The 18,975-nt window shown below is 50.8% G+C and overlaps 1 protein-coding gene across 1 annotated transcript in view; it reads right to left on the reverse strand.

The window, feature by feature from the left end:
- Window positions 1-476: 476 nt before the first annotated feature.
- The window catches only part of col14a1b (collagen, type XIV, alpha 1b), a 44,666-nt gene continuing 26,167 nt past the window's right edge, over window positions 477-18,975 (reverse strand). The window contains exons 33-47 of the mRNA XM_030120995.1: window positions 17,991-18,149; window positions 17,833-17,910; window positions 17,648-17,734; window positions 17,145-17,198; window positions 11,850-11,945; window positions 11,705-11,758; window positions 9,216-9,269; window positions 9,095-9,148; window positions 8,904-8,975; window positions 8,733-8,768; window positions 8,560-8,626; window positions 7,630-7,818; window positions 7,273-7,350; window positions 4,071-4,226; window positions 477-2,354 (exon numbers count right to left, since the gene is read on the reverse strand). Of these exons, the coding sequence (XP_029976855.1) occupies window positions 2,134-2,354; window positions 4,071-4,226; window positions 7,273-7,350; window positions 7,630-7,818; window positions 8,560-8,626; window positions 8,733-8,768; window positions 8,904-8,975; window positions 9,095-9,148; window positions 9,216-9,269; window positions 11,705-11,758; window positions 11,850-11,945; window positions 17,145-17,198; window positions 17,648-17,734; window positions 17,833-17,910; window positions 17,991-18,149 (1,455 nt within the window). The 3' untranslated portion in view covers window positions 477-2,133. The remainder of the gene's footprint in view (window positions 2,355-4,070; window positions 4,227-7,272; window positions 7,351-7,629; window positions 7,819-8,559; window positions 8,627-8,732; window positions 8,769-8,903; window positions 8,976-9,094; window positions 9,149-9,215; window positions 9,270-11,704; window positions 11,759-11,849; window positions 11,946-17,144; window positions 17,199-17,647; window positions 17,735-17,832; window positions 17,911-17,990; window positions 18,150-18,975) is intronic.

Genomic DNA, 18,975 nt, shown 5'->3' on the forward strand with positions numbered 1-18,975 from the left:
ACTCATATTGTCACTTGTACTCTCACTTGTACTCGCAATCATACTCGTACTCACACTCGTACTCGCACTCGTACTCAACCTCGCACTCGTATCGTACTCGCACTCACTCGTACTCACAATTGTACTCGTACTTGCAATTGTACTCGTACTTGCACTTGTACTTGCACTCATACTCTCACTTGTACTCATACTCGTACTCTCACTCGTACTTGTAGTCTCACTTGTACTCATACTCTTACCTGTACTTGTACTCATACTCTCACTTGTACTCGCAATCGTACTCATACTCACACTCGGACTCGCACTCGTACTCACACTCGTACTCATACTTGCACTCGTACTCGCACTCATACTCGTACTCTACTCGTTGCCCTGCCAGCCTGAGGCAGGGCTGCAGTCGTCCAGCTGAAAACCTTTTAATCCGCATGGAGACTCAGAAACAGGAAACAAGATGAAGGAAACGAGAAGTCAGGCGGTCGAGGTCCTTCTTCAGTTTTATTGTTCGCAGAAAATCAATGCCAAGTAAAGATTAAATGACCTAATGGATTACTGTCAAGACTTTTATTTTGGAGGAGCTGTGTTGAGTTGACAGCCTGAAGCTCCGTCTGAAGACCAGAACAGGAGAACCGAACATCGGCCTTTGTGATACATGCTAATGCTAACGGCTATTTTCAGCTATGATGATCAGCCCACTGAGCAAAGTTAGCGTTAGCATTAGAATTTCCTGAAAACATCTACAGCTTCAGCGTTACTAATGCTAATCAGGGCGACGGTGTCTACAGACTAATGCTAATGCTACTTCAGTTGTTTCCTGAGTTTGTACAGATCGCTAATGCTAAAGATAACAGTATGGATCAGCTCTGTAGATCAATGTCCTGATTAGCTTCTGTGTTAGCATTAGCATATGGAGCTCTTGACTGTGAACAGCTTCACCTCATCCTAATGCTAATATCAGGAACACTTCGGCAGCAGGTGGCGCTACAGGCTGCTAATTCTGCTAACCATCCACGTTTCCACCTGCAGGTGATTCAGTGCAGTAAACTGGAGTCTAATGGAATAAAGAGCGCTTTAGAAAATAACGCTGAAGCTAACGTTTTTACTAAGAACTTCAACTAATGAGATGAAGTTAAGAAGCTAACTGCTAATCGTAGCCCGACGTGAGCTGCAGTACCGCTTCACGCCACCAGGTGGTGCAGCGAGTCGCAGCACCACGTTTCCTTCAGAGTGAGAAGAAGATTCTCACTGCTGCCACCCAGAGCGCGGCGCCGGTACAGCGAACCCTACAGACGGAAGCTTTAAATAACAGACCGGGCTTGAAGGAAACAAAGGCTTCAAACCATCAACTCTGGACTTCCCTTTTATACACTTTATATAGACATTAAACCTGCCTTCTCTGCAGTTAGCGCTGCGACAATAACTGCACGATAAAAATAAAAACTCTGGATAGGAAATGCTAAAATGTCTACGAGGTTATGAGGAAGTGATACATCACGATGAGCTAAATGAAGAGAAAACATGCAAAACACGACATAAATAATGGAGGAGGCGGAGCTGCAGAGAACAGGAAGTGGAGAGGATCCCAGTCCTGCGCCAGCGTGACGCTCAGAGACTCACATGGACCTGATGAAGACCCGGAAACTGGACCGGACCGGTTCTGTCCAGATGAAAGGCAGGATCAGGTCTAGTAAATGGATCATGGGACCGGTTTGAGTCTCGGAGCTCACGTGACGGTGGAAGCCGAGTTCTGTTCCATGCTTTCTACAGAGAACCCGGTTTATTGGTTCTAGCGCTGGAAGAGTCTCCACAGTGAGACGGATCTCCATGTTCTGAGACCAGGTTCTGGATCACATTCTTGACAAAAGACCCCGCCCCCCTTACAGAGTCCAGGAGAAACAGATCAGGTAGTGGATGAGCGAGGCCGCCAGAAGCAGCGATCAGCAGACTGACCGATCGACTGGTCGACCCATCGGAAGATCAATCAATCAACCGATCAATGGATCGACCGACTGATAAATAGGCCGATCAAATGATCAACTGATTGAAAGGTCAATGGATCAACCGATCGATGGATCATCCGACTGACCGATCGCTGGATCCACCGGTTGATGGGTCGGGAGTCTCTCCGTCCTCCAATCAGCTCTCAGTGAGTGTCCGGGTGGCCCCGCCCCCCTCGCGGCCCTCGGCGGTGTCCCGGGCGCTGCGGTGGACGCCGGGGGACCGGAGCTCCACGTCGTCCAGTGCCGGGTCGTCGGGGGAAACGGGCCGCGGCGCCGGGTAGTTGGGCTGGTAGAAGCGGTACGGGTCGTCCTCCTCCGCCTCGCCGTAGTTCTGGAAGACGTTGGGCGGCAGTTGGACTGCGGAGACACGGTCGTCGTCAGTGACATCATCGCCTTCTGCCAAGGCGACCAATCAGGCACAGGGACGAGCGCCACCCGCCACCACGACCCGGCGAAGCCAGCCAGCGGTCAGCAGAGCAGGGAGCGTTGCCAAGGGTTACCGAGCCAGGGTTATCATGGTTACTACACACAACACTGAAGCACCCTCTGCAGGCGGTGCGCTGCACCCCACACATTTCCCATCATGCTTTGCTGAATGTTGCTGTTGAGGTTTTGAATCCTGGAGAATGTTTGTGGAAGTTTTCTGTTTTTAGTCAGAAGGAAACTTTCAACATCCAGAGTTCAGCTGCTTCACTGATTCATCCCTTCATCCTTCTCTTCATAATTTCATCCCTCCATCCCGCTCTTATTCCCTTCACCCTTCTCTTCAATCCTTCATCCCTTTATCCTCATCGTCATGTCTCTTCCAGAGATCCTGTGACCTTTGTGATCTCTGAGCCTGTGACCTTTATGACCTTTGACCCTGCACTCTCTATTACCTGGACCCAGTCACTTCTGACCTCTGACCCAGCAGGCGATGTCAGGAATGATCTGGCTGAAGCTCTCTGGGTGTTGAACTTTGACCTCTGCTTCCTGTCAATCAGCTCATTGAAAAAAATGTATCAAAGCAACAACATCAACAACGTCAAAAACTTCAACAACGTCAACAGTGTCAACGTCAACAACGTCAACAGTGTCAACGTCAACAACATCAACAATGTCAACAGTGTCAACGTCAACGTCAATAACGTCAACAGTGTCAACGTCAACAACGTCAACAGTGTCAACGTCAACAACGTCAATAACGTCAACAGTGTCAACGTCAACAACATCAACAATGTCAACAGTGTCAACGTCAACGTCAATAACGTCAACAGTGTCAACGTCAACAACGTCAATAACGTCAACAACGTCAACAACGTCAATAACGTCAACAACGTCAACAACGTCAATAACGTCAACAGTGTCAACGTCAACAGCATCAACAGTGTGAGCATCAAAGTCAAACGTGTTAACACCTTTAGCATCAACACCGTAAACAGTGTTAACATCATCAGTGTCATCAGCATCAACGGTGCTAGCGTCAACACTTCTAATAGTGTCAACAGCTTTACAGTGTCAATGTCAACAGCGTCCATGTTGTCAGTGTCAACATTAACAGCGTCAACATTGAGAGCGTCAACATCGACATGTCAACAGTGTGAATGTGAGCAGCGTCAGCATCAACAGCGTTAATCAGCATCAACAGCGTTAATCAGCATCAACAGCGTTAATCAGCATCAACAGCGTTAATCAGCATCAACAGCGTTAATCAGCATCAACAGCGTTAATCAGCATCAACAACGTTAATCAGCATCAACAGCGTTAATCAGCATCAACAGCGTTAATCAGCATCAACAGCGTTAACCGGCATCAACAGCGTTAATCAGCATCAACAGCGTTAATCAGCATCAACAGCGTTAACCAGCATCAACAGCGTTAACCAGCATCAACAGCGTTAATCAGCATCAACAACGTTAATCAGCATCAACAGCGTTAATCAGCATCAACAACGTTAATCAGCATCAACAGCGTTAATCAGCATCAACAGCGTTAATCAGCCGGGTGTTAAAGGCTCGTTCGGGACACAGGTAGGAAACCCTGGATGTGTCAGCCGGAGTTCCTGTCCGGCGGTTGTCCTCAGAACACTCGTACCTCCAACGTTGTAGCCCACACAGGAGTTCTGGTCGCAGTACCCGGGGGGTCCAGTCGGGCCCACAGGGCCAGGCACTCCGGGCCGACCCGGAGGTCCAGGGTTCCCTGGACGACCTGAAGTTCCCTGACTGCCTGGTCTGCCCTGACCCGGGGCACCTGGGGGGGACGACATGATGACTTCATCCACATGACAAACCAAAGACACATCAGCTCAGGGTCCCCAGAACCCTCGGCTCTCCAGAACACTTGTGTCTCTAGAACCCTTTGCTCTACAGAATCCCTGACTCAGTAGAACCCTCTGCTCTGTAGAACCCTCTGCTCTGTAGAACCCTCTGCTCAGGAGAACCCTCTGCTCAGGAGAACCCTCTGCCCAGGAGAACCCTCTGCTCAGTAGAACCCTCTGCTCAGGAGAACCCTCTGCTCTGTAGAACCCTCTGCTCTGTAGAACCCTCTGCTCAGGAGAACCCTCTGCCCAGGAGAACCCTCTGCTCAGTAGAACCCTCTGCTCTGTAGAACCCTCTGCCCAGGAGAACCCTCTGCTCAGTAGAACCCTCTGCCCAGGAGAACCCTCTGCTCAGTAGAACCCTCTGCTCTGTAGAACCCTCTGCTCTGTAGAACCCTCTGCTCTGTAGAACCCTCTGCTCAGGAGAACCCTCTGCCCAGGAGAACCCTCTGCTCTGTAGAACCCTCTGCTCAGGAGAACCCTCTGCCCAGGAGAACCCTCTGCTCTGTAGAACCCTCTGCTCAGGAGAACCCTCTGCTCTGTAGAACCCTCTGCTCTGTAGAACCCTCTGCTCAGGAGAACCCTCTGCCCAGGAGAACCCTCTGCTCAGTAGAACCCTCTGCTCTGTAGAACCCTCTGCCCAGGAGAACCCTCTGCTCAGGAGAACCCTCTGCTCAGGAGAACCCTCTGCTCAGGAGAACCCTCTGCTCTGTAGAACCCTCTGCTCAGGAGAACCCTCTGCTCAGGAGAACCCTCTGCTCTGTTGCTAGTTTTCAGTTTTTAACAATTTCTCTCCTCTCAGGTCCTCTCCAGTCCTCTTTTGGGTCCTCCTGGGTCCTCTGGTTCTCTCTCAGGTTCTCTCAGGTCCTCTGGTCCAGATCCAGACCCCCCCGCCGAAGGGTTTTACCTTCAGGAGTTCTTGGGTTCACCCCGACCCCCCTCTCCACCACACACTGGACAGACAGCGGAGCTCCGTCTCCATCAGACTGCTACAGCTCCGCCGTCACCAGGACAGATACAGGAAGTCCTTCCTGCCACAGGAAGTCACCCTGGACAACAACTCTCACCTGGCCGACAGAGGAAACTCGCGGCGGTGTGCTGCATCGGTCCTATTTCTCTGGACAACACTCTCATTTATCATCCAAGCATTCTCACTTCTCTCTATTCTGCTCCGCACACCTCTGTCCTTTATTCAGCACATTTCACAGTTCGTGCTTATTATGTATGTATGTCTGTGTATTTATATTTCTATTTATATATGTGAGTATATATATATATGTATGTATATAATGGGTGTTTGTGTATAGGTACTGTATGTCAATAATGTATATAATAGCCTTCACTGTATATAATTTTCTGCACTAATTACATATTTTTACTTTTGTTTGCATTTCTACTGATGCTGCTGTGACACTTGAATCTCCCAGTCTGGGATTAATAAAGCATCTCTCTCTCTCTCTATCTCTACCTCTCTCTCTATCTCTACCTCTACCTCTCTCTCTATCTCTACCTCTACCTCTCTCTCTATCTCTACCTCTATCTCTACCTCCATCTCTATCTCTACCTCTCTCTCTATCTCTACCTCTCTCTCTATCTCTACCTCTCTCTCTATCTCTACCTCTATCTCTCTCTCTATCTCTACCTCTACCTCTCTCTCTATCTCTACCTCTATCTCTACCTCCATCTCTATCTCTACCTCTCTCTCTATCTCTACCTCTCTCTCTATCTCTACCTCTATCTCTACCTCCATCTCTATCTCTCTCTCTATCTCTACCTCTCTCTCTATCTCTACCTCTCTCTCTACCTCTACCTCTACCTCTCTCTCTATCTCTCTCTCTACCTCTACCTCTCTCTCTACCTCTACCTCTCTCTCTATCTCTACCTCTCTCTCTACCTCTCTCTCTATCTCTACCTCTCTCTCTACCTCTACCTCTATCTCTACCTCTCTCTCTATCTCTACCTCTCTCTCTATCTCTACCTCTACCTCTCTCTCTATCTCTACCTCTCTCTCTATCTCTACCTCTATCTCTACCTCTCTCTCTACCTCTACCTCTACCTCTCTCTCTATCTCTACCTCTCTCTCTATCTCTACCTCTCTCTCTATCTCTACCTCTACCTCTCTCTCTATCTCTACCTCTCTCTCTATCTCTACCTCTATCTCTACCTCTCTCTCTACCTCTACCTCTACCTCTCTCTCTATCTCTACCTCTCTCTCTCTACCTCTATCTCTACCTCTCTCTCCATCTCTACCTCTCTCTCTATCTCTACCTCTCTCTCTACCTCTCTCTCTATCTCTATCTCTACCTCTCTCTCTACCTCTCTCTATCTCTAACTCTCTCTCTACCTCTACCTCTATCTCTCTCTCTATCTCTACCTCTCTCTCTACCTCTATCTCTCCCTCTATCTCTACCTCTCTCTCTCTATCTCTACCTCTCTCTCTACCTCTACCTCTCTCTCTACCTCTACCTCTATCTCTCCCTCTATCTCTACCTCTCTCTCTATCTCTACCTCTCTCTCTACCTCTCTCTCTATCTCTACCTCTCTCTCTACCTCTCTCTCTACCTCTCTCTCTATCTCTACCTCTCTCTCTATCTCTACCTCTCTCTCTACCTGTCTCTCTATCTCTACCTCTATCTCTGTCATTCAGGTTCCAGAGTTGTGGAGTTGAAGAAGGGTTCACTGATTCAATCTGAACTTCAGTTTTCTGGTTTCTGTTGGTTCTGATGTTCTGTTTCATCAGTTTAGATCCAGTTCTGAATCAGCAGATGAACAGAACCTGGACTAACAGAACCTGGACTAACAGAACCTGGACTAACAGAACCTGGACCTGGTTCCCTGCTTCACCTGAATTCTGAGTGTTTCTCTCTGGACTCTGTCGCCCTCTGGTGGCTGGTTTCAGAAGCATTCCCTCCACTGGAGCAGAACCTGAATGAAGACCTGAACAAGTTCTAACGAGGTCCTGAGGAGGTTCTGACTCACCTGGAGGTCCTGACGGTCCTCGAGGGCCCTGGACCCCGACTCCCTGAGAACCCTTCTCCCCCTTCTCTCCCGGTTGACCTGGAACGAGACCGGAAGCGGGTGACCGGACCGCGGAACGTCTGCTGGTCCCCACAGGAACCAGGACTTACACCAACAGAGCCTGTACTCAGAGAACATGGCTAAGAACCTGGACTAACAGAATCTAGATTAACAGAACCTGGATCCACCTGGTAACCTCCTCTTTCATTTGAGACCATGAAGAGGACCGGTGTACCAGTGGACTGGTGGACCTGGGAATCAAACTACCAGCCCTGGGTCTATGAAGACCCTGCGGGTCCAGCTGGGTCTGGTCCTCACCTCGCTCTCCGGGCTGCCCGTTCTGTCCGTTCTGTCCGGGGAACCCGGGTCGGCCCGGCGGGCCCTGCTCCCCCTGGGGGCCCTGGTTCCCGGGTCTTCCGGGTTCTCCGGGGGGTCCGGGCACAGTGCGGATGGACACGGGGGGGCTGGGGACCTGGTTCAGGACGGCGCTGTACCGCGACATGTGGCCTGAGAAGGACAAGAACCTGCAGTTACCCAGACCCGGACCGGGAGGAGTCCGGGTTCTGAGGTCCGGTTCCATGGGTCTGTTCACACAGCATCAAGAACCGAAAGGCTGACGGGTCTCGGAGGGTCTGGGTGGAGCGGGGGTACTCAACGAGACAATGAGAACCCAGGAGACCAAAACACACACCGGAGCGCAGACCGGACCGTAGACCGGACTGTAGACTGGACCGTAGACCGGAGCACAGACCGGACCGTAGACCGGAGCGCAGACCGGACCGTAGACCGGACTGTAGACCGGAGCGCAGACCGGACCGTAGACCGGACTGTAGACCGGACCGTAGACCGGAGCACAGACTGGACCGTAGACCGGACTGTAGACTGGATCGTAGACTGGAGCACAGACCGGACCGTAGACCGGAGCGCAGACCGGACCGTAGACCGGACCGTAGACCGGACCGTAGACCGGAGCACAGACCGGACCATAGACCGGACTGTAGACCGGACTGTAGACCGGAGCGCAGACCGGACTGTAGACCGGACTGTAGACCGGACTGTAGACAGGAGCCTCGTTTCTGGACTAAACTGACAGAACCTGCTCTGGACCATCTGGACCCATGGAATCTGGTCCTGCAGGTTGACCCGGGTTCTGGAACCAGGCCTCAGCCACAGAACTCTGAGAACCCGGGTCATGGTCAGGGTCAGGATCAGGACCAGGCTCAGGATCAGGGTCAGGATCAGACTCACTCTGGATCAGCTGCTCACAGACCTGCCGGGCGATGGCCTGGACCGAGGCTGTGGACTGGAGGTCTCCCTAAGACACACACACACACACACACACACACACACACACACACACACACACACACACTCAGACCTCTGGTCCACTTCCTGTTCCAGCTTCATAAAGGGACACTCACCCGTTCTCCTCTCTCTCCTTTAGTCCCAGGAAGACCCTGAAATCAGGAACAGATCCTCCAGAGACCAGCAGGGGGCGGAGCGCTGAGGGGTGTGTGTGTGTGTGTGTGTGTGTGTGTGTGTGTGTGTGTGTGTGTGTGTGTGTGTGTGTGTGTGTGTGTGTGTGGACTCACCGGTGGGCCCAGTTCTCCTTGTTTGCCTGGAGAACCCGGGTTACCGGGGGCTCCAGGAGCTCCCGGGGTTCCCTGAGGACACCAGAAGACACAAGTTCAAATCTATGATCTGGATCCAGCTCCCGGTCCTGGTGGGACCTGCTGGGTCCAGGCTGAGGAGGGTCCTGGGTCTCGGGGACTGGGGGACTCACGATGGTTCCTGGGGGTCCCTGCCGGCCTGCAGGTCCGTCTTTGCCCGTCAGTCCCTGCGGAGGGAATCAAACCGTCACCCCGGGCTCCCTGGACCCTTCAGAGGCCCTGAACCGGACTCACCCTGGGTCCCGGGGGTCCGTCCCTCCCTGCTGCTCCCGGTCGACCCGGAACTCCCTGAAAGCAGAACCAGACCAGGTCACTGTGGTCCGGAACCGGGACGCTCTGTTCCGGCTCAGACGACTGAAGACCAGGACCAGGGACCCCATGTCTCCTCACTGTCTGAGGGATTTCATGTGGACCCGCTGATCAGGGCCTGGTTCTGGTCCGACGGTACCAGAACTGGAACCCGCCTCCTCAGAACCGCCGTGTTCCACCGAACGGGTTCTGGTTCCACTGCGGCTGCCTGGAGTCCAGACCTGCCAAGACCTGTCTGGGGGGGTCAAGATCTGTCCAGATCGGTCCAGATCGGTCCGCGTGATCCAGGTGGTCCAGGTGGTCCAGATTGGTCCAGATCAGTCCAGGTGGTCCACTGGCTGAGCAGCAGCTGCTGGGACGCTCAGGACTGGCAGTGTCTTGTGAGACGTGACATCATCGTTACCGTGGAAACAGGCGTCAACAACCCAGAGAGAAGCTCACGGGGGGGGGGGGGGGGGGGGTTGCACAAACGCAGGATAAAAACATCCAGGATCATGAGGAGGCGGGGCTGGAGTCAGCCTAGTCGGTGTTTTCTGGGATTAATCGGTTGCACGTTTGCCGAGCCAGGATGAAGAGACGCGGTGAGTCCAGCCCGGCGTGGAGCATCAGGATCAGGGGCGTCACGGCGTTCTTCAGACCACCAGATCCATCCCAGAATCACAGACTGAAAACGGAACAAGGACGAGCGTCTTCCTTCACCGGGATGAGCAGCAGTGTGAACGATACCGGCTGTCGGGGGGCTCTCTTATATGGGGGGGGGGGGGCCAGATCGAGGACTTTACACAAAACACACCCATCATTCCAGCCTGTCCGTCTGCTTTAAGTGACGTTTAAGGCACAGCGCCCCCACGCCTCAATGGTGAGGACAGGTACTGCATGCAGGCCGCAGCTTTATCACAGTGAAGCAGCGACGCTCAGATCAGACACGAACGGCCTCATTCTGCTATGATCCAAGATTATGATCACACAAAAATAATAATAATAAAATACAGGAAATACACGGGGGAAACAGCATTTTGCCAATATTTAGGATATTTATTGAAGAAAATTTCAACTCTGTATCGTGTTATCTATTGAATCAATGGGCTCTATGCACAACTTCAGCACCGTATTTCCTGTCTTTCATGATAGGATGAGCTGATTAATCCAGGTGTCCCAGACCTCTGTAACAACAACAGTAATGGTCAGACACATGTGCATTAATCAGCTCATCCTATCATGAAAGACAGGAAATAAGGAGCCTCCTGAAGTTCAGGAAGTGGTGAAGTTGTGCACAGAGCCCATTGTTCTCCTGCTGCGTTCTGTTTCATCCTCGTCTGTCATGAAGAACAAACCTGTCGGCCAGAAAAGAACCTGCAGCAGGTGAAAATCACACATGAAAATACTCTGCAGTCTGGTAAGTTACTGAAGTGTCGCCCAAAGAGCAGTTATCAAATGAAGTGATAAATTTGTTTCTTCTGAGAATGAATTTCTGTCTGATTTTAGCCGTTAAAAGAGTGGAGTCAGAATGATGTGGGACCGTTCACTCCTGAAGCTGGAGTCCTGAAATAGGAGGATTTTCCTATTTTCAGGAGACAGTTCAGACAAAATGATGCTGTCTGTTATATTGTGTCCATTTCGGTGGTGTGAGACATTTAGTTTTATGTTGTTTCTCATTTTACTCATTGTGTAGCTTCAGGTTGTTGTATTTTATTTCTTATTCTTTATTTTTTACATCAGTGTGGTTTAGTACCAGTTTCATTAAGTATTTTTTTTCATTGTCTTTACAATAACTGTGAACCTTTTATTGTAGGACTTGTATTAATAAAGAAAGGATTCTGAAACGTCTGTGTTGAAAGTTATTTTGGTCTTCATATAATCTGAGCAACAAAATAATCCTAAAGTCAACCAGACCCTGCAGATGCAATGACAGTAGTAAGGTTTGGCTGCAGGATGATTAAATGATGTAATGTGTGGAAAAATCATGGAAATGCTGTAAGCCACGCCCACTTCTCACATTGCTGACAGCAGTTTAATCTGATCCTGGTCGTTAGCCTGCTGTGGAGCAGCGAGCTGCAGAGAATAGATCACCATGGTGACTGGTCCGGGATAAACTTGGCCAGATTTTGTGCAACCGACTTGAGGCTAACTTCATCCAGGATCACCACAGGATCACCACAGGATCACCACAGGATCACCACAGCATCACCACAGGATAACAAGTGTTCCGGCCTAATCCCTGACCCTGGTTTAGAGCAGAACCCCCCAGGTGTTGTTGTTTATATTTGTAGCTGTTGGGAAAATTCTCCTCCATCATGCTCTGCAGGCTGCGAGCTGAAGATCGTTCTCCATGTTCCCTCCATGTTCCCTCCATGACTCCGCCCACATTCCATGACATCATCACCACCGTTCTCAGCAGACATTCATCTCCTCACCTGAGCTCCTGGCTGTCCGGCTTCTCCTTTCTGTCCTCGTTCTCCAGGACCGCCCTGCAGGGAAGAACAGCTCAGAACCTGTGTGTGTGTGTGTGTGTGTGTGTGTGTGTGTGTGTGTGTGTGTGTGTGTGTCCGCCCGTCCTACCGGTGGTCCGATGATGGAGCGTCCACTGGGTCCCTGCGGTCCTGGAGGCCCCTGAGGACCCGGAACGCCGCTGTCACCAACGGGACCTGTGGGGCCCTGAAACAAGAAGGAGGTCAAACATGTGGCCCGTGGACCGAGACGGGATGCCTCAAGGGGATCTAACTCTGCAGCAGGAAGCTCAGAGGAGCTGCAGTTCCTGACTCCTCCAGCAGGCGTCACTCTGCCAGTCGGATCAGGCCGTACCTGCACACTCGCATTGCATTAGCATCAGAGCTAACCGCGCTAGCATCAGAGCTAACTGCGCTAGCATCAGAGCTAATCGTGTTAGCATCAGAGCTAACCGCGCTAGCATCAGCGCTAACCGCGCTAGCATCAGAGCTAATCGTGTTAGCATCAGAGCTAACTGCGCTAGCATCAGAGCTAACTGCGCTAGCATCAGAGCTAATCGTGTTAGCATCAGAGCTAACCGCGCTAGCATCAGAGCTAACTGTGCTAGCATCAGAGCTAACTGTGCTAGCATCAGAGCTAACTGCGCTAGCAGCAGAGCTATCCCCGCTAGCATCAGAGCTAACCGCGTTAGCATCAGAGCTAACCGCGCTAGCATCAGAGCTAACTGCGCTAGCAGCAGAGCTAACCCCGCTAGCATCAGAGCTAACCGCGTTAGCATCAGAGCTAACTGCGCTAGCATCAGCGCTAACTACGCTAACATCAGAGCTAACCGTGCTAGCATCAGAGCGAACCATGTTAGCATCAGAGCTAACCACGCTAGCACCAGAGTAGGGCTGCCACGATTAGTCGATTAATCACAATTATGTCGACTATTAAAATAATTGACGACTGATTTAATAGTCGACTTGTCGTGTTTTTTTTTTTAAATCTTTGTTTTTTTCTGGAAACTGTCTGCCTCTCTGTATTTGACACACGTGCGCAGTCGTGTCGGCCGCGGCGACACCGGACTGGTGTCATGGCCGCCCGGCAGCAGCGGAGCTCAGAGTGGGAGCGTGACGAGAAAACCTCAGAGAAAAGTGCGATGCAGTGTCTGGAGGACAGAACCTGCCTTCCACGGCAGCACAACTGCGATGCATGAGCAGCCCAAACAGAAGCACGGCGTGGCTCGTGACAACGATGACTGACCGTCGTCTCGGTAAGCTAATAATATTAGCATAGAGCGCTAACTTGCTGTTTACTCATAGCTGTTAACATTAGCGGTGACGATTTGATTCGTTAGCTGCCTTTAGCACACATTTCATGTTTTCTGTAATGCTCTAACATTGATGTGTTTTAATAAGAAGTGACGTCGCGCTGATGTTTTCTACCGTTATGTTTCAGAGCTTCACCCCATCGGAGCGGATTCTCTCTGCAGCAGAACATCTGCTCCCAGAGAGAGCAGCCTGTCTCCAACATGTAGAAATGCTGACTGTCCTGGCGGTGAACCAGAGCCCTGTGGAGTTTGGGATTATGTAGAGTCAGAGTGGAATAAAGTTGCATACAGTCGAGCACTGAACACTAAATGCACTTTTGTTTTATTTGAGTCAGTGAGAAGAAAACTTCAGTAATTCCGTAGTTACAGGAGCTTGCCTCATTGTTGCTCTGCTTGATGCCAAATGCAAATTAAGAAAAAAAATTTAACATGAAGGATTTATTTTGGTGTTGTTGAGGCAAGTGCCTTTTCCTTATTTTACTGAAGTATTTGCACTTTATGGTCACAGTTCAACAAGTGTTTGTTGCATATTTCAATAAAGGTTTAATGAACTCTCATCTGAATTGCCTTTATTTTTAGTTAGAATATACCTTAAACCAGTGGTGGGCCGTCAGGGCCTGCAAAGCCTTCTCTGCTGGCCTAAAAATGATCTGAATTACAGACTGATGTAAATTATATTTTGTCCATAAATAATTAATAAATGATTCTAAACGGTATGTTCCAGTTCCTTTCATAGTTTTCCCGTGGTTGCGCTGCTTCCAGACATGTTTTTTTCATATTAAATCATTTAACCAATCAGATTTCAGGCATCATCTGTTGCTAGGGTCAAATAAATCTGCCGGAGGCCTTCGCTATCCGTTCCTGATGGCGCAGTGAAGTAAAGTGAAGCGTCAATCAGACAGTTGCTTCAACCAATCAGATTTCGAGTTGGCGACTCGGCGCCTTCTAGCTTCTAACTGCTTAATTCCACTGCGTGCGTCTCTGCTCCGCTGCGCTCCGGACCGCTCCGTTTGTTCAGAACCCACAGCGTGCGCTTTGCTCCGCTGCGTCTCTGTTCCGCCGGCCGGAGAAGCAGAGCAGCGCAGCGCTACTTCGCATCGACCTCCAAAAGCTGAGCAGTCTGGGCCACACTGGCATCTTTCTCTGTACATCCGGGTAGAAAGGATGACTGGGGTCATATAAAATTTTATGATTCTCCACTTCCAAAATCAGCGTCTCTTCATCCTGGTTGTTGTGCTTCAACACGCTGAATTTCGTGCAACAGGATGTTGACATTCGGGCCATTCAGAATAAAATGCATACACGGTCCTGAATAGGCTATGTATTTTGTAGAAAACACGAAATTTATGGACAATAGCCTGCAAATGGGCCATTTATGCAGCTGTGTCAACATTCAGAAACGTTCGACTATAGTTTGATTACAGGCAAAACAGAAGTTTGTCAAATAAAATTTGATAGTGTGTTTTAATTTTTGTTTGCCCGCTTTTTAAAGTGTATATTTTAATCAGTATGGTATGTCTATTCGTGATATATCCAACAATTAATGTGACGAAAAAAAAACGTCTTTTAACAGTTTAAAGTTTTTAATAAAGACAAAATGATTTTATTTTGTATAAAACCGGAGGTTGTTGGAGTTTTCTTTCCTGTTTGGTGCATCTGAACTGTGGAAATTTATGCGTACCGAGACCTGACGGACCGGACCGGAGAGAAAAATAGACCTCGGCTCTATTTTGGACTGACGGAGCGGAGCGGAGCGCAACGGAGCGGAGCAGAACGGAGGCTATGAAATCAGCTACAGTCATTAAAATAGCAACGTATTTGCTGCGGCGGTCGGACCGGAGCTGAGCTGAGCGCAGACGGAGCGGACCGGAGGATGTGGAATTTAGGGGTAACAACAGCAGATCCAGGCCCTCTGATTTACATTCACTAAGAGATACAGTAGGGGGCGCTATGCACCTAAGTTGTTGGTCGCCTACCGCAATTATTCCAAAGAAGAAGAAGAAGAAGAAGAAGAAGAAGAAGAAGAGCTGAAGAGAAATAAAACTTCGCCAGAAATCCCACAGGGCAGCTGGACTTTCAGCTCTGGCTTTATGGAACTGAAACACACGGATAATCTATATGACAGAGCAGTTGAACTCTTTTTGAGGAAGGAAAGGAGGATGTATTTTGTTTTCAAATAATCAGGATTTTGGTGAGTAAAATGTTCCTCTTTTCTTAAATAATATTGCTGTTTTAAGTTGTTGATGCTCATTGTATGTGCACAGATGTAGTAGGAGAATTGTGCTCTTCAGCAAAGACATTTATTCTGGCTGCACAAGTATCTATCTGCTGTGCAACAACTCTTTATGTGCATATCTGCATAATAAGATTTTTTTTTGTAGACAAAATAGTTATTGAGAGGTGGATTGGTTCAGGCGGATCTGTTCTGAAGGCCTTAATGTGAAATGCACGGTCCGCCACTGCTTTAAACACTTCAAGCTGAAATCTGATTGTGGTTATATCAGAGCAGCTTCATGGTGGTGCCATAAACCATGTTCCACATTTAATTTATATAAGATGCGATTAGTCGACTAATCAAAAAAATAATCTGTGATTAGTCGACTAGCAAAGTAATGGTTTGTGTCAGCCCTACAGCAGAACCGCGCTAGCTGAAGGGTTGGACCCGGTGGTCCGGAGCAGAGCCGGTCCCTGTCTGGTCCGGTTCTGGACTCGAGGCCAGTTCTAGATCCAGTTCATGGTAAACTAGAACCACATGGTTCTCCAGCCCTGAGGAGCATGTAGCTGAAGCTGGTTCAGTGGAACCGGGTCCAGGAGCCCAGCGGGACCAGGTGGTCCTGGTCCGAGGAACCACCGCCGACCTGAACGACCCCTGAACCACCCCTGAATGACCCCTGAACCACTCCTGAACCACCCCTGAACCACCCCTGAACGACCCCTGAACCACCCCTGAACCACCCCTGAACCACCCCTGAATGACCCCTGAACGACCCCTGAACCACCCCTGAATGACCCCTGAACCACCCCTGAACGACCCCTGAACCACCCCTGAACCACCCCTGAACCACCCCTGAATGACCCCTGAACGACCCCTGAATGACCCCTGAATGACCCCTGAACCACCCCTGAACGACCCCTGAATGACCCCTGAATGACCCCTGAACCACCCCTGAACCACCCCTGAATGATCACTGAACGACCCCTGAACCACCCCTGAATGACCCCTGAATGACCCCTGAATGACCACCCCTGAATGACCCCTGAACGACCCCTGAACCACCCCTGAATGACCCCTGAACCACCCCTGAATGACCCCTGAACCACCCCTGAACCACCCCTGAATGAACCCTGAACCACCCCTGAACCACCCCTGAACCACCCCTGAATGACCCCTGAACCACCCCTGAACCACCCCTGAATGAACCCTGAACCACCCCTGAACCACCCCTGAACCACCCCTGAATGACCCCTGAATGAACCCTGAACCACCCCTGAACCACCCCTGAACCACCCCTGAATGAACCCTGAACCACCCCTGAACGACCCCTGAATGACCCCTGAATGAACCCTGAACCACCCCTGAACCACCCCTGAATGAACCCTGAACCACCCCTGAACGACCCCTGAATGACCCCTGAATGAACCCTGAACCACCCCTGAACCACCCCTGAATGACCCCTGAACCACCCCTGAACCACCCCTGAATGACCCCTGAATGAACCCTGAACCACCCCTGAACCACCCCTGAACCACCCCTGAATGACCCCTGAACCACCCCTGAACCACCCTGAACCACCCCTGAACCACCCCTGAATGAACCCTGAACCACCCCTGAATGAACCCTGAACCACCCCTGAATGAACCCTGAACCACCCCTGAACGACCCCTGAATGACCCCTGAACCACCCCTGAACGACCCCTGAACGACCCCTGAACGACCCCAGGAGGTTCTGGCAGTCTACAGAAAGTCTGGTTCAGTCCGTCCACTGAGAACGGTTTGATTCAGCGTCTTGCTCAAGGACACTTCAACATGTGGACAGACAGAGAATCAAACCTGCAACCCTCTGACCGAGAGACGAGCCGCTCTGTCCACTCACCACTGGACCGGGCTCTCCACGATCTCCTCGGGATCCTCTGATTCCTGGACCGCCCTGTTAAGCGCACACACACACACACACACACACACACACACACACACACACACACACACACACACACACACACACACACACACACAGACACACACACACACACACACACACAGACACACACACACACACACACACACACACACACACACACACACACAGACACACACACACACACACACACACACACACACACACACACAGACACACACACACACACACACACACACACACACACACACACACACAGACACACACACACAGACACACACACACACACACACACACACACACACACACACACAGATCAATCGAACTGACTGTGTACCAACAAGATTACTCTGTGTGTGTGTGTGTGTGTGTGTGTGTGTGTGTGTGTGTGTGTGTGTGTGTGTGTCTGTGTGTGTGTGTGTGTGTGTGTGTGTGTGTGTGTGTGTGTGTGTGTGGCTCACTGGAGCTCCGGCGGGGCCCGGGGGGCCTTTGCTGTCCTGGGTGCAGCTGCAGGCTCTGGGCAGAGCAGGACAGTCCAGCTCCTTCCTCTGTCCACAGAGACACAGAGACATCCGTCCATCGTCAGGGACGGACGGTAGGATAAAGGACGGACGGTAGGACGGTGTCTTCAGGGTGGAGGACTCACCAGACCAGGAAGCTCACAGCATTTGTCTCTTTCGGCCCAGGACGGACTGCAGACGATGTCAAACATCTGGAGCTGGAACTGGAGGACAGAGGGGGGACAACCGATGTCTCAGTGTGTCTCATTGTCCCTCAGTGTGTCTCAGTGTCTCAGTGTCTCACCGGGGCGGAGTTGTCCTTGTTGGCCCTGGACCGGACCGTCCTCCCGAGGACCTCCACTCCGTCCACCGTGATGTTTCCGGCTGCGTTGATCTTCTTCTCCGCCTCCAGCTGGCAGTCCACCAGGACGCGGACGTCCGTCTTCCTGACCGCGATGTGAAGCTGAGGAGGACAGGGGACAGGTTCAGGACAGGGGACAGGTTCAGGACAGACCGGACCTCCAGGACACCATGATGGACGGGACCAGGGCCCGTCTCTGGTCCTGCAGCTGCTTCTCCATGACTCATCGCTGTTGAATCGTCTCTTTAATCTGTCCACCGTCCAGCTGTCTCCACCTGTCCCTCGGCTGTCTCCACCCGTCCCTCAGCTGTCTCCACCTGCTCCAGTGCTGCTCGGACACCAGTAAGACCATGGTGGACTCCACCAGGTCCCGCAGGTCCTGGATGTCCAGCAGGACAGAGCACTCCTGTCCTCATGTTGACAACGTCCACCTCCACCTCTGGACCGTCTGCTGACTCCTCCCTCGGTCTGCTGTCCCAGCAGGACGCTACACCCGACGCCGCCTGACGGAGAGTCCTGCTTCCCCCCGGTCAGCGCATTTTGTAATAAATGATCAAGACGTAATCATTTTGTCGTTTCATTTCGTAATAAACTGCCCCAGCACGTTTTGTAATAAATAATGCCTCATTATGAAATAAGATTATTGAAAGATTATTACAAAATGCACTCGCAGCGTTTTTATTTTTATTGAGCCGTGTTGTGGGAAAAAAGTGCATCTCAGTAGCAATACTTTCTACAATGTAGCCGAATAAACCAAGCAGGCTTCAGCAACCCAGTTTCCCTCCAATGTATCATTTTACCTTTATCGATACTGTGAACCCTGACCTCCGACCTTAAAGTGGTGGGGGAGTGCGAGTGCCCGCGTGATCCCAGGAGCTGTGTTGTTGGGGGCTTTCTGCCTCTGGTCGGGTCTCCCAGAGCAAACGGG

The sequence above is a fragment of the Salarias fasciatus genome, chromosome 22 (genome assembly GCF_902148845.1).
Source record: "Salarias fasciatus chromosome 22, fSalaFa1.1, whole genome shotgun sequence".
NCBI lineage: Eukaryota > Metazoa > Chordata > Actinopteri > Blenniiformes > Blenniidae > Salarias > Salarias fasciatus.